The 15,390-nt window shown below is 37.8% G+C and overlaps 1 protein-coding gene across 10 annotated transcripts in view; it reads left to right on the top strand.

Moving 5' to 3' along the window:
- Positions 1 to 15,390, top strand: part of Atp2c1 (ATPase secretory pathway Ca2+ transporting 1) — a 108,035-nt gene that overhangs the window by 88,928 nt on the left and 3,717 nt on the right. For all 10 annotated transcript variants that reach the window (XM_031343602.1, XM_031343604.1, XM_031343609.1 and 7 more), the window contains 7 exons: positions 5,635 to 5,685; positions 7,022 to 7,188; positions 8,451 to 8,519; positions 9,815 to 9,931; positions 11,393 to 11,540; positions 11,947 to 12,042; positions 14,600 to 14,741. In XM_031343602.1, coding sequence (XP_031199462.1) covers positions 5,635 to 5,685; positions 7,022 to 7,188; positions 8,451 to 8,519; positions 9,815 to 9,931; positions 11,393 to 11,540; positions 11,947 to 12,042; positions 14,600 to 14,741 — 790 coding nt within the window. The remainder of the gene's footprint in view (positions 1 to 5,634; positions 5,686 to 7,021; positions 7,189 to 8,450; positions 8,520 to 9,814; positions 9,932 to 11,392; positions 11,541 to 11,946; positions 12,043 to 14,599; positions 14,742 to 15,390) is intronic.

The following is a 15,390-nucleotide window of genomic DNA, read 5'->3' as shown; positions in this document are numbered from 1 at the left end:
GATTCATTTTTTTACTTCTATAGTTTCATGTCTTATTCATTTCTGTAAGAATAAGACCTTACAGCATGAGACTTTTGAATTTGATTCTTGATTCTTTGACATGTTAGTGCTTTGGAGATGGCCCTTCACTGTGTGGCTGTGTCTAAGTTCTCTGCTCCCTTGCCCCCTTAACTGCTGAGCACTGTTGGACTGACTGTAGGGTGCACTGTATCTCTTCAGTTCAGGATAGTTGGTCTTCAGTGTTTGCTTAGAGTGAATGAAACTGTGTGAGTACTTGGTTCTTTGTGAAAGTCCATTTGTGTAAATACCTGAGTGGAATGGAAACTTATGGGTTCTTTGGAAAGTTCGTTGTGTTGAATGGTGTTTTGCTAAGGCAAATATATGAAGGAATATTTCATTGAAGTAGACACAGGTGAAAGAGTAAGGCAGACTCAGTTCACTGAAGCATATACAGGAGAGAGGATGTTCTAGAGCAAGCATGTGAAAGGACACAATGAAGGATTCTTTGCTAACTACCCATGTATTGGTTCACCTTACATTGCGCTGAGCAATGCAGTTGAGCTGCATTTCTCATGACTCCATAGAGAGAGCCACACCAAAAAAAATTTTGTGGTATGCTGCAGTTTCTTACTGCTTCCGGACACAGGCTGATAGGATACGCGTGCTGACAAGACCCATGGAAGATACCTGATGTTTAAAGGAAGTATAAGTAGGCCCAGGGGGCTGTCACTTGGAGGCTGAGCTTAGCTTCCTACGTTGCTAAAAGCTTCTTGGTCTCAAGTCTTCGCCCATCTTCATTTCCCTGAGAGAGGCAGAGCCGAGAACTTCTCCTGGCATTCCTGTTGGCCTTGGTCCCTCCTGCTGACTCGTGCTGAGGCTGAGGCCTGGCTGTCTCTGCTAGGTCATGCCACCACTGCTTATTCATGTTTGCTATCCCAACTCTACCGAACTGGACTCCTAGTCTATCGGTGAAGTGTTTTCAAGTGGATAGAGCTGCTGCTGCTAACCTGTAACCTAAACTGCTGATTTCCAGACAACACAGATGGGATCAAGCCCATTTCTAAGCAGGTCCACTTTCCCTGTATCTGTTTTTTTCACTACATCTGATAGGTGGTGGGTTAGAAGGGAGGCTAAATTGTTTAAGAACCATCATTAAATATAGGGTTTAAAAGATTAAAGTCACACCTGAGTAATTTCTGGGTCATATGGCTGATGACGTCTTAACTCCATAAGAAACTCCACACTGGTGACAGGGCGTGTCCCTGCTGCTCTTTGGTGACACTACCTGGAGTTCCTGGAGTGGCCGTTTCTCTCACTGACAGGGCGTGGCATAGAGGAAGACTTGATTGTACTTTCCATTTGTCGTCCCTCAAAAACTTCTAATTATGAATACCTTTTCACTTACTTGTTTGCCATATTATGGTTCTTTTCAGCTTGTTTTTTTCTTCTTCCTGGTGTGCTTACAGAGATATTTAATTTGATAAAGTCTGGCTTACCAGTGTTTACTTTCATGGATCAAGTTGTGATTTTATTTAAGAGATCAGTCTACTAGGATTACAGAGGACTTTTCTCTTAGAAGTTTATAGTTTTAGGCCTTTTTATTTTAGTCAGTGATCACTTTGAATTTTAATTCGTACATATATTGGAGAGGTGAGAATTTGTTTTGTTTTGCATAGTATTTTATTGCTCCAGTACCATCTGTTAAAAGGTTGCTTATTTGGAATTGAAATGCTTTTTAATCTTTGATTCTAATGCTTTTATAGCAAATTATTTTTCAGAAAAAAAAAAGACATTCCTGTTTAATATCACATAGTAACTTCTTTGAAGCCAGATTTCCTTACATGAAATGAGTTTTGCTGTCTGCGTACGCATCATGGAGGTTTCATAGAGCCTGGTTGTCACGTACACAAGGCACATAGGAAGCTGGCTTCAAAAGAATTGGGTAGCATTATTTCTTCCATGTTGTTAATTGTGTGTGTGTGTGTGTGTGTGTGTGTCCTTCAACATATGTACTTCTCTGGCATTTATTTGGTTAGCTGTTGTAGCTATCTGTTGCCAGTAATAATAAATGAACTGCCTCTTTTATCTCAGTTTATACTTTAAAGCTGCTTTTTCAGAATACAGAATTTCTTTAAATTATACCATCTTAACAGCTTTTTATATATACATTATATATATGCATATATTACATGTATCTTTATAATATTTTTTCTGATTAGACAATTTTCTACAATAATGCTTATTGTACAATAATGCTTATTGTAGAAAATTGAACAATAACTTAAAATTTATACTATTGGTAATCTAATCCAGACACTCAGAAGTTATGTTCCCACATAGCACATTAACATGATAAATTAGCCCACTGTAATTTTACAGTATGTATTTAACAAAAACATAGTTTGTATTTTATATATTCACAAGCATAAGAGTCAGTATATAACTTCTGCATTTCTGAATCATAAGTTACTACAAGAGAATATATGCCTTTAATGGCTATACTATATTTTGTATGGCTGTCTACTGTGCAGGAATGTATGTTTTATACGTGTTTAACCATTTTCTTATGTTTTAGTGTATGTATTTTTACTGTAAATAACATTTTAGTCATAACAGCGGCCAGGAGTGCGTATATTATACAGATCTTATTTATAGTCACTTTCTAGAGGATGACTACTTAGCACAAGTTTTGATCTTCAGAATAAGTGAGGAAATAACAGCTGTTCCAGGTCTATTATTTCTAGGGTTTTGGCAAACGAGTATTCACTTTGCCCACCACTAGTTTTATGCAGACCTGTCCTATTGCTTTATGATGCCCTTGCTGTTTCACTAATTTGTTCTTTTTTCTTTAATGGGGTTGAAATTATATCGTAAGTAACCTTTCCAGGCTCTTTTGACTAAGCAATATGCATTTATTATCCCACCATGTCCTTTCCTGGGTTGATAGCTTGCTCACTGTGACTCGTACTTGAATATATGACTGACACTTTCGAAGGGCATCTTGGTTACTTCCATGTCTCAGAGCGATTGAGAGTGGGGTGACATTGGTACTGGAGTCCATGGTTATAACTTAAAAATGTATTATCTGATGTATAGGTCTGGACATATTCTAGTGCTTTAAGAGCAAATGTGTATGGTGACATGTGCCACATGTAAAAGACCAAGGAATCACTGCCAGTTTGGTTTGTGATGGATCTGCTTGGTCTAAAAGTGGCTGTTGCTATTTCTGAGATGTAATCAGAAGCTTTGAAATGTTAGCCTTATAATAAGTAATAGATATATTTATTGCATATTAGTAAATATGCTAGTATATAAAGGAGTACATCTTCAGTCAGACAGTCCCAGGGTTTTCATTTTTGGTAACCTAGAATAGTTACAGAGAAGTGTCTTGCCAAGTTTGAATATAAATTATGTGGAACAGAGCATAGACAGAGCATTAGTCCTCACCATCAGTTTTTATGGAATATGCTGTATATCCTATGGCCCTGCCAAGTACTCAGGTTGACATTTCAGTACAGGACATGCTTCCTGATTAATTTCTGAATACTTAAGTTTCTACATATTCAGGCACAAGTATGTTTTGAATATAGATGTAGCTTAGTTTTTTTAAAGATACATTTAAATGTTAAAGGAAGCCCACCAGGCATGACTACTCAGACATCATTTATAGCCAGTTAAAAGACTAGTCCAGCCAACTGGGACTATACTCAGGCATTTGTGACCTAAGTGTAGCATTAAGTGTTTAGGGAAAGGGGATTTTAAAGGCAAAAACTATGTTCTGGCGGCATTTTGCTTGGCAGCTGCAGGGGAAGGTCTTGCAAAAACAGGCAAGGCAGTTCAATTGAAGCTAAGGTGATTTAGCTGGGGCATCTTGACCTTGGAATCCTAGAATAGAGTTGGATAATTTTCCATGAAATTCTCCATCAAGGGACCATATCTTAGTGAAACCCAAAACGGTCTTAGCCAGAATACAAGATGGAGGAACCTATGCTCTATCTGAATAGAAGTTGAACTTTACTCTTAATTGAAGAATAGTCTCCAAATATGTGTCACGTGATTCCTGGGCCCATAGGACATTGGGCATAATCAGTAATGAATGCTGGAGTTCAACTGAATCTTTTCAGACTTTACAAACAGGAAGCAGGAGTAGTGTGTGTGACAGCACTGAGGTTCTCTCAGTTGTTTGTTTTTTTGGCATACATCTCAAGAGCACTGAAAGTACAGGGAACCTTTGCCATCGTGGATAGCATGACTTAAAGGAAAGTGAAGATGAAGGAAAGGAGAACTGAAATGGAAGGCATGGGATGTGAGCTCTCACTTTTGCTTAAGTATCAGGAAAAATGTGATTAAGGAGAGGGAAGAGCTTTAAGAATTTCTGGGGTGGTAAACTCAAGCAGGTGAGTAAGAGGATTATCAGTTCGTCTACAGTAAAATATTAGGATTGGTTCTGGACACAGATGGGTGGCAGGGATTGGAGTGTTTTCTTAGGAGTAGGAAATAAAGTTGTCTTCTGAGAGCAAGACTGTAAGAAGGGTTGGACTGGAGGAATGAGGAGAGAAATCTAACATGAAATAATCCTCCAGGACTTCAGAGAAGAGTGTGCTGTGTGGGTGTAAGAAACACAATGGCTTCTAGGTGCTGAGAAGATTGACCATGATGCCGAAATTCAAAGGTTTGGGAAATGAGACGTTGGAAAATTTGGAATGTGAATACTTTTACAAAGAGTGTGAAGTAGGAACTCACATGACATTTACAACTGTGATTCTGTGAAGGAGAATAGGGTCATGCCCCTTCTTCACTGCCCTGCTGGTACTGTGCTGGAGAGCTGTAAGGGCTGGCAGTGCTGGCTAGACAGCTTCAGATAAAACAAGGCGAACCTTGAGGGCACAGACACACTGTTCTGGCTGGCATGGGGCACAGAGAAGGACTGCATAGATGATCAAGAAAAGAGATTAATTCTGGTGGAGAAATGTGGTCATTACTCAGCTTTGAATTACAGTTGAAAAGAGGCTTGTGAATTCTTCCAAGTCAAGGAAAAGCACCCACGTGACACTTAAATGACTGCCCAGACATTGGGAAGCAGTGTTCCTACTGAGACAGGCTGCAGAGAAAAGCCTGTGGACACCAGTTTTGAGAACACGGTTGTGAGAATAAAGACAAAATTTCCTCCTTTTTCATTTCTAAAATACTTCAAGAAGAAAGCTGTGTTCTCTTTGTAGTCTTACCCAAATTCTACAAATAAGGTTATGACTTATTTAGATTTTTTTTTTCTATGATTAACATACCCTTTTCTGTGGTAAAGGTCAAATGCCTGCATGAGGTGGATGTTGGCACATATATGGCATTGATTAATTTCAGTCTTTGTGCCAAATTAAGTTGTTAAAAATGTCATTACTTAGAAATACTGATACTTGTTTTTTTTTGTTTGTTTGTTTTTTCCCCACGAGACAGGGTTTCTCTGTGTGGCCCTGCCTGTCCTGGAACTCACTCTGTAGACCAGGCTGGCCTTGAACTCAGAAATCTGCCTGCCTCTACCTCCCAAGCACTGGGATTAAAGTCGTGCGCCACCACCGCCCAGCTAATACTGCTACTTGTTAACACTGAGGATTTTTAATGTATTTTGTGTTTTAACAGGTTGCAGTATTTTACAGAGCAAGCCCAAGACACAAGATGAAAATTATTAAGGTGAGTGTCTGAAAATCAAATTATCTTAAGTTCACTATACAAAATGTTTTAATGTTTCTTTTGTTTGTTGCAAAGAATATTGATAGAATACCAAACTTCAAAGTATTATGAGACAAAACTTATAATTCTGGAAGAGCTCGACAGAGAAACAGTTTAGTTGGCATAGGAAATCATAGAACAAAACTATGAAGTAACTTCAGTAAAGCCTCTTTAAACAGAGTGTCGAAGTGTATTCTGGTAGGAGCCATAGCTCCATCATCCCAATGTGAGTAGTCATAGAGACACTGTAAACAAATGTGAGACAGGTGGGCCATGCGAGTGAACAGTGTAAAGAAGGCTTATTATTTCTATGAGTTTCTTAACAAAGCTGTGTTTTAGAAGTCTATTATTAAGTAACTTTTCATTATGTGGAATGTTCCACAAATAAGTGAGCTATGTGTTACACACCAACACCACTTGCATGTCTACAGGCATTAGGAAGGTTTCAGTTTCGGCTGCTGTCCTGCATAATGCCTCATTGACCAGGATGTTGTTCTGTACCATTTTATTGATGTGTAAAGCAACTTAAATTACATCAGCAGCAGGTTTAATTATGCTAGTTAGTCATTGTAAAGTCTAGAGCTTCTCAGTGTAGAGATTGTTGACATTTTAGGGTCGTTTTTTGTAGCTAGGAGTGGTAGGGCTCTCTTGGGTAAATTAGAATGTTTAGTTTCATCCTTAGATCCTACCTAGTAAATGCCAGTGCCATCTTAAAACTCAAGACAGTCAAAATGCCCCAAACATTGTTTTTGTTCTCTGGAAAATAAAGTACACCTAGTTATAAACCACTGTATAGCTGAGTGTTACATTTCAGATATGCAGTTCTCTTGGATGGAAATACTAGTAGCAATATTTTGTAAGCTTTATTTTATAAAGACTTCCATGTTTTAAAGTTGACTGAAACATGAGGTTATATATATTTTGAATCTTAATTTTGTGAAAGATGGTTGATAATACCTCTTTGTCTAATTTAAAAAATCAGAATAATTCTCCTTGCTTTCTGTGGAAACCGGCCCGCAGTTCCACTCGGGTTAGTGGGTTTGTTCAGACCGGAGTTTAGACAGGATCCGCAGAATGAAATGGAGAATAAAAGAGACATGGAGGCCAAGAAGAGTCCTATCAAGGCATCAATTTACTCAGGGGTGTAATGAGTTTTTATAAGCAGGCACAAAATGAAACCGAAATATCTAAACATAATATATGCATAAGGTAAATACAGCTCTAGACATGTAGACGCCAAGGTCTCAGTGGATTCAGTTCTCAGGCAGTCAAGTTTTTTCTGCTTGTCTGTCTTTAGTCTCTGCAGAAGAACGGGTCAGTTGTAGCCATGACAGGAGATGGGGTAAATGACGCAGTCGCCCTGAAGGCTGCGGACATTGGAGTTGCAATGGGCCAGACTGGCACCGATGTGTGCAAGGAGGCTGCAGACATGATCTTGGTGGATGATGACTTCCAAACCATAATGTAAGACATTTGTCTTTCTCTCCTTCATGCATCTTGCCTTCAGACAACTCAGCTCAAAAAGAACTGGCAGTATATGGCAGATCAAAACATTTGGGGGGATAATCTTATATAATTCAAGAGAAAAGCATTTGTGTAAATGGAACAGACATAATAAATGACGAAATATTTAGGGAGTGCTGGCCAGTTGTCACATTTTTCTGGGCATAGAATCATGGTGCAGCAGTGGCTTTTGCTCCAGAGTCTTTATTTTAGTTAAATTGAAGTTACAGGAGACATTATGTAGCATTAAAAGTTGAGTTCACATTCATGTTATTTTCTTATATTAATAAATGTTCTTGTTGCCCTTATTTTGTGATACATCCTCTTAGCTCTGAATGCCTTTGCTACTCAAGTGTAATGTGGTGGTGGAGGTCTGTGTTTCTCACTTTCCATAACCTGTGGCTAACCCAACCTTCACTTCTTGTGGTAGTCAGTTGTAGTCACGAGTCCTGCCATGCTGTGGGACGCAAGACTTCACATTTGCCAACTTTTTGCAAGGAGTGAAGTATTTTTTCTCCCATTCTTGCAGTTATCTAAAAATTCCTACACTCAGTCAGCCAAGTGAATGTAAAAATTCTTCAGTAAATTTTTGTAAAGCACATTTTTGAATTCTTCAAAGCATATTAATGTAATAGTTATGTAGGACAATAAATATAAACCTTATAATTCTTATATAACTCATTGCCATTTAATTTTTGATGTGCTAATTTAACCTACTAAGAAATAGGAGCCATGAAAGTTATAGAATATCATTGAGTTTTATTTTGTGTGGAGAGAGATAATACATAATTTTTATATTGAGTATTTAAAAAGATTTACTTTTAATTACATGTATGACTGTACATGGTGCAGGTGCCTGTGGAGACCAGAGTTGGCAGTTTCTCTCAAGCTGGAGTTAGAGATGGCTGTGAGCCGCTTGCATGGATGCTGGGACTAGAACTCAGGTCTTCTGCAGGAGGAGGGTGCCTTCTGAGTACTGAGCCATCACTTCAGACCTATCAGGGTTCTTGGTTTTAAAGAGAATTTGAATATTGTATAATGAAAATAGTTTAAATAGAGCTCAGTTCTCTGGTAAATTAAAGTATTTCAATGTTTCTTAATTTTACCTAACAATAGAAATTTTTTTGTAAAGTGCTAATTATTATTTGATTGGAAACTTAGTTTCAAAATGTATAGGCATATTTTATGTGATATTTTCTTATTTCTTTATTTTTAAATTTCAGGTCTGCAATAGAAGAGGGTAAAGGCATTTATAATAACATTAAAAATTTTGTTAGATTTCAACTGAGCACGTAAGTTTGCAAGAATTTTTTTACCCATGGGTCTTCTAGAGAAATTATTTGAAAAGTAAAATTATGACCTGTATTCCTGAAAATTGCTTATTAGTAGTTTTCTAAAAAGTAAAAAGCTGTTAACATACTATTTAGGTCATACTAGATATTACAATCATGTAGGGATGGTTTAAAACATATAATAAATGTATAAACAATAGGTAGATATTTAGCCATTCTATATAAGTGACTAGGACTTCGACATTTGAAGAATCCTGCAAACAATTGTCATGGTTACTGAGGGATACATGCATAAACTTTCGGGATTTATTTAATTGCTCCTGAAATTAAAAGGGGATGTGTCAAATCTCAGCAATGTTTCTTGGTTACCTTTTTCTTAAATAGGATAGATTTTTCTATAGCCAAAAAGTGGTTAAATATTTTTGAAAGTGTTGTTTTGTAGGTTTAAAAATCTTTGATCTGGGCTTGGTGGCCCATGTCTGTACTCTCATTGTTCTAGAAGGCTGAGGTAGAAGAACCCCAGAGGCCCCATCTGTGTGTCTTACAGGGAGCCCCTGTCAGAATTGGAAAGTCTTAATTACTTGTGCTGTTGTTGCTTAAGCATTAAAATTTATTTATTTATTTATTTATTTATTTTATTTATTTATTTTTGTTGTTAAAATACTCTTGGCTTGCTAATCAGGGTGACTTTCACTTTTGATCCCAACACCTGGGAAACCGAGTAGATTGTTGAGCCAACCCAGGCTACATTAGGGAAACCCCGGACTGCAGTGTTAGAACAAACAAAAAGTGTTAGCTTCTTAATAAAATATTCATATGACTGAAGTATAGGTCAGTTGAATTAGTAGGATTACTTTAGAATATGTAGAACATTATTTTTTCCTTTTGTGTATGTATGTAGTGAATGTGTTTGTGGATGTGCACATATCTGTGTACACATGTATGTGTTGCATGCATTCTCAGGTGTTGACATTGGATGTTTTTCTCAGCCATCTCCTACCTTAAGTCTTGATAATATGTCTTCACTGAACCTGGGCCTCACTGATTAGCCCGACTGGCTCCCCAGTAAGCTGCAGGGACCTTCTGTCTCTCCCTCTCCAGTACTAGGGTTACAGGCGTGCACTGCTGCCCTAACTTTCCACTTGGTTTCTGAGGATCTAAACTTAGGTCTGCATGCTTCCTCAGCGAGTATTTCACCAACTGAGCTGGCTCCTAGCTCCAGTAACATGAGACTTAAGTGTTAGTAAATGTATATAATTTATTGCGCTAATTTTTGAATGACTCTTTTTCAACAGGAGTATAGCAGCATTAACTTTAATATCATTGGCTACGTTAATGAACTTTCCTAACCCTCTCAATGCAATGCAGATTTTGTGGATCAATATTATAATGGATGGACCCCCAGCTCAGAGGTAAGTGTGTATTCACAAGCTTGAAAAGGCAAGGCAGGTGTGAGTAAGACACATCAAACCTTCCTCACGACTTTCCAGTAACGTGCTTCTTAGACATTAGAATAGTCATAGTTCTTGTGTTTAGGACGCAAGTTGTGTTCTAAGAACTGGATGTAATGGAGAAATTTCCTGCAGTCAGTTTGAACTTATTAATAATAAACTTAGTCACCACTAATGATTTGGTGTTGCACTGAGGATAGAAATCAAAGGTGGCCTCCTTTCCCTGTCCAGTTATTGTTATTTAACCAAGAGCAAGCCAACATGTAAATTGTTTGTTTCACTCTTCTTGTATCTTCTGTTTTCTGTGATGTATGCTTGCCTGAAGGCTGTCTCATGTCTCTGTGTGTCTGTCCCCAAAAAAGGGCTCTTTTACTGAACAGCACAGAAAGCATCACACATTGAAGGAATGAGGGATACTTGAGACAAGCAGTCTTAACCAGAGCTTTAACTGGAATTACGTCATTGATGCAACTGACCCAGACAATAAATAAACACCACTTTCAGCACTTATGGATGTCCATTTTATAAGGCCCTTCAGTCTATTTGCTGTTTCCAGTAAATGATTATAATGGGCCATGAATACATACATACATGAAAACACATGTGTAATATACTGGGCCGGGGGCATGGAAAAGTATGTAACTTAAGGTTATAGTTCTGCATTAGCTTATGCTATAAACGTTGATTATATGGAAATCCAAGGCAAGATTGGTTGGTCTTGTTATTGGTTTCTCAAATACAGGTTACATATGCTAAGTACATAGTAGGATACCAGTTGTAAGTCACTGACTGAGGTCTAGCAAAAGTTCCAGACTCTTAGTATGTAAGAGATGTGTTCATAATACTGCATCAACACCATCTCCAAGTTCAATTTCATATCTGAGTTCTGTTTTAGACACTTGGTAAAATATATGTTCAAAGATTTCAGTGTCTCTTTTATTTTTTTAGTACTATGGTAATTGAATGATATCTGTCATGGCTATCACAGTAAATCTCCTAGTCAAAGACATCCTTGCATGAAATACATTTCTTTTTCTGGTAGGTTATGGATTTATAAACAATTTATATGTAAATGAAATTGGATTTTTTTTGAAAGTTGGCTGGCATGTGCTTGTCTTACCAAATGCATAAGTGTAAGCGTTGGGAAAGCTACTGACCAGTAGTCTCCCTTGCCTTCACTTCTTGCCTCCCTCTCCTCTCTTCTCTGTCCTGCACTTCCTTGTTCTGCTAGTTGGTACTAGAGACATCTGCCATCATGTCAAGCAGTGGTAATTTTCAAGTAATCATAGGTAGTGATTTCTTTATGATTCAGCATCTTGTTTTCAAAAGAAAGCATTTATTTCTTAGATAATTGATGTTAGTTAGGTTGTAAAAGTGTACAGAATATTGTAAAGTACCTTGTTTGTTCTCTTTGTTTTTAAGCCTTGGAGTAGAGCCAGTGGATAAAGATGTCATTCGAAAACCGCCTCGAAACTGGAAGGACAGCATTTTGACAAAAAACTTGATACTTAAAATACTTGTTTCATCGATAATCATTGTTTGTGGGACTTTGTTTGTCTTCTGGCGAGAGGTATATTCACTGGATAAACTGCTGTGTTACCATGCATCTGTGTAGTCCGATTCCTAGTAATTTTGGTGTATTGTACAGATGATTGACAATTGAAGAACCCTCTGAGTGAAAAGCACAGGTTAAGAGGATATAATGTAAGGTCATTAAGTATTTATTAAAGTATCATGCACATGGAAGTTTGGACAGAATAAGAAAATCTAAGTCCTTGTGTAGCAGTGTTCTCATGAGATTTTTTTTTTTTAACTTTCATGTAGACTGTATTTGTTTACTAGGTGGTCTGTAGAAAATTCAGATAGGTTTCATGTTTAGAATGAAGCTATTTCACTTTAAAAGCATGCAGTGTTTATTTTATTCAGCCACCAAGAAACAAACAAACAAAAAGTCATTTTGTCTTTCTTCTTGGCAGCTTCGAGACAATGTGATAACACCCCGAGACACAACAATGACTTTCACTTGCTTTGTGTTTTTTGACATGTTCAATGCGCTGAGTTCCAGATCCCAGGTATGTTCAAATGGTCTTATTCACCGCTTTGAGGAGAATACTCTTTCATAGGAAGCAGATGGAAATTATGGATATTTTAGCTTTGGTTTTTGTAGCCACAGATTATAGTGCCATATATTTTTCTATAAAGATGTGCCTTGGTCAACAATAAAGATGGAGCATTTGATCTCAGATGGTATCCAATCTTCAATTATTAACTATGTATTTAGATTAACATAGGACATACTTCATGGGGCTGTAAACATATTAGTCTCATTTTAGAAATCCTTATGAAAAGGCCAGTGTGTTCCTTGTCACATCTGTCATGGTATCAGAGTTTAAGAGTCTTAACTTTTTTACTTTCCATGTTGTACATTAAGCTATGTTTGCATTTTCTTGTTAGGAAATGATGTGCTAGCATTAAAACCTGGAGTACTTTCTGGAGCATAATGTCCTTGAAAACTAGTTTCGTTTGCATGGCCATTCAGTGCAATTTCAAGTGCTTTATGCACTCAGTTTTCTGTTTTGCATCTAGAAGTCTTTTACCCTTTGAAGGCCTCTATGAGTTCTTAACTATTAGCATTTTTCACATTAGAGCTTTCGAAGTTCAGTAATTTATCACTAGACTACTTTAGAAGCCAGTACTTTTATTTCTTTTATGAAAGGCAGTTTTACTTTTTTTTTTTTTGTTTGTTTTCGTTTTTCGAGACAGGGTTTCTCTGTGTAGCCCTGGCTGTCCTGGAACTCACTCTGTAGACCAGGCTGGCCTCGAACTCAGAAATCCGCCTGCCTTTGCCTCCCAAGTGATGGGATTAAAGACATGGGCCACCACTGCCTGGCTTATACTTTTCTTATACACACATAATTATGTGTATTTGTTGAGTAAGAGTTTTGGGTTGTATACCTTAGTGAATGGATAGAAAAGATTTCACAATATATGAATGAAATTTATTAATACTTTGGGGGCACTGTCTTAGTTATGTTCTATTTCTGTGACACCATGACTAAGCAACTCAGTAGTTGGGGCCTGGGTACAGTTTCAGTCTTAGTGCATTCTCCTCATGACAGAGAGCATGGTGGAAGGCAGGCATAATGCTGAGGCTATTTCCTAGTCCACAAACAGAGAGAGAGAGGTGGAGGGAGGGAGAGAGAAAAGACTCACCCCCAGTGACAGGATCCTTCCAGCAAGGCCACACCTCCTACTCCTTCTCAAAAGAGTGCCACTCCAGAAGTGGTGACTAAGCATTCAACTAGATGAACCTATAGGGCCATTTTTAGTACTAAAGTACATTTTCTTTTTATAGGTTCATTGTTGTAATTGATTCTTCTTAGGAAAGTGCCCCTTTGAATCTGAGATCCTCCCATATAGCTCCCCGAGAACTGAGATCACAAGCATGCACCACTACAGTGCACTGAGCAGCCCTTTTCTTGTGTGTGTGTGTGTGTGTGTGTGTGTGTGTGGTGTATGAATGGCACATGTGTGGGTTTGTGTGCCTGTGCATGCACTCCTGGAGGCCTAGAGGTTGATCTCTGTCTTCCTTACTATGTTTCAGTCTATTTTTTGAGTCTTTCATTGAACCTGGAGCTCATGGATTAGCAAGATTGGCTGGGCAGTGAGCCCCTGAATCTTTCCTGTTTCTACCTACCGGGGCTAGCTATCTCTGTCACTTTTGGCTTTTCCTGTTTGTGTTGGGGATCTAAACTCCCCAGCCTGCAATTATTTTAATTTTAATTAAAACATGATTACATCATTTCCCTCTTTCTGTTCTTCCTTCTAGACCCTCCCATGTGCCCTTCCTCCAGTCCTTCATATCCCACCACTCCCTTTCAATTTGACTGCCTCTCTTAGTTATTCATTGTTAAGTACATATATAAACATAGAAATATATAAATATAACCTGTTATGTTAATTTTCTGTTGTTTGAGAATCTCTCACACACACACACTTGTGTGTGTTTTGGTCAGATCTACCTTTCATTCCTTCCTCTCCAAATCCATATTGCCCCCTTTCTGCACCTAATTTGCTTTTTTTTAAAAAAACCTCTACATAGTGTTGTCCATATATGCATGGCTATAGGACAGTCTTCCTTGAGCAGGGCTAGTTTCTCAGGGCCCATACCTATGAAGAGAACGTACTTCCCCCAGCTCCTCTCCTGGCCCTGCAGGCATCTGTTACCAGTAGCTTCCCATCTAGGCTTGGAACTCTTGGCCCATTCTGTCCAGCTGAGGGTTAGCTGGCTGGTTCTTGTACAGTTCTTGTGCATGTAGTCAGTTGCTTCTAAGTGCACATGTGCAGTATCCCTGATGTGTGCAGTGGCCCCATCATATCAGCAAATGCGGTGTTGCTACAGACATCCACTACTTTTGGCTCTCATAATCTCCCCCCACCTTTGGTAAATAAAAAGAGTTGGATTAGAATTTAGTGTATATGGATATTACAAAACTAATAAAGTAAGACATTTGTGGTTTGACATGATAGAATTCAGTGATATGATTATTCAGAATTGAACCCAGTGTAATCCTGGTGCCATTTCTATGATCAGGGTGGAATAATTGGAACTCTCTGTTTTGCCAACAGACCAAGTCTGTGTTTGAGATTGGACTCTGCAGCAATAAGATGTTCTGCTATGCAGTTCTTGGATCCATCATGGGACAGTTGCTTGTTATTTACTTCCCTCCTCTTCAGAAGGTTTTTCAAACCGAGAGCCTAAGCATACTGGGTAAAGAAAATGCTGTGTGCCATTATTGTGTCCTTAAAATGTGTCTGCCATAGTAAAAAGCTCTTTTTAAATAGGAAGAGAAAAATAACTGGTGGGACTTGTAACAAGGTCTTTTATGTTTGCATATCAGACATAAAGGGAAAACTTGTTTTCACTCACTTGACTTCCCCATCTTATCAGTTGCTACAAAGTCATGTTTCATGATTCCAAAATATAGCAACTCACAATACTTGTAGATTAATTATAGTTTACAATATTGTATTTAAAAACATGAAGATTTCTATCATGAAATGAGAGAACTTAAGCTCAGTGAAAATCAAATTGTTCTTAATCATTTTAAAATAAACTTAGCATTCCACTATTCTTATTTTAAGAAATCTCCACTTGACTCAGGAGGCATTAGCTTTTATAATCTTTCTCGGGAAATTATTATTCTTTTATATGGCTTTCATTAAATATATGGTACAAGGGTAGGTGTGGAACTTATTGGTAATGTTTCATTGGTAAGCCAAGGCCCTTGGTTTGATCCAGCACTACAAACAACCACCACCAACAAAATATATTCAAAATTAATTTTCTTAAATGTGTGGAAGAGTATATTTGGAATATGGGTCCTTCAATCTTAGATTTTTTTTTTTTTTTTTTTTTT

This window comes from Mastomys coucha, unplaced genomic scaffold (genome assembly GCF_008632895.1).
Source record: "Mastomys coucha isolate ucsf_1 unplaced genomic scaffold, UCSF_Mcou_1 pScaffold23, whole genome shotgun sequence".
Classification (NCBI taxonomy): Eukaryota; Metazoa; Chordata; class Mammalia; order Rodentia; family Muridae; genus Mastomys; species Mastomys coucha.
Note: the sequence above shows the minus strand (reverse complement) of the source record. Positions and strands in the feature narration are given on the sequence as shown.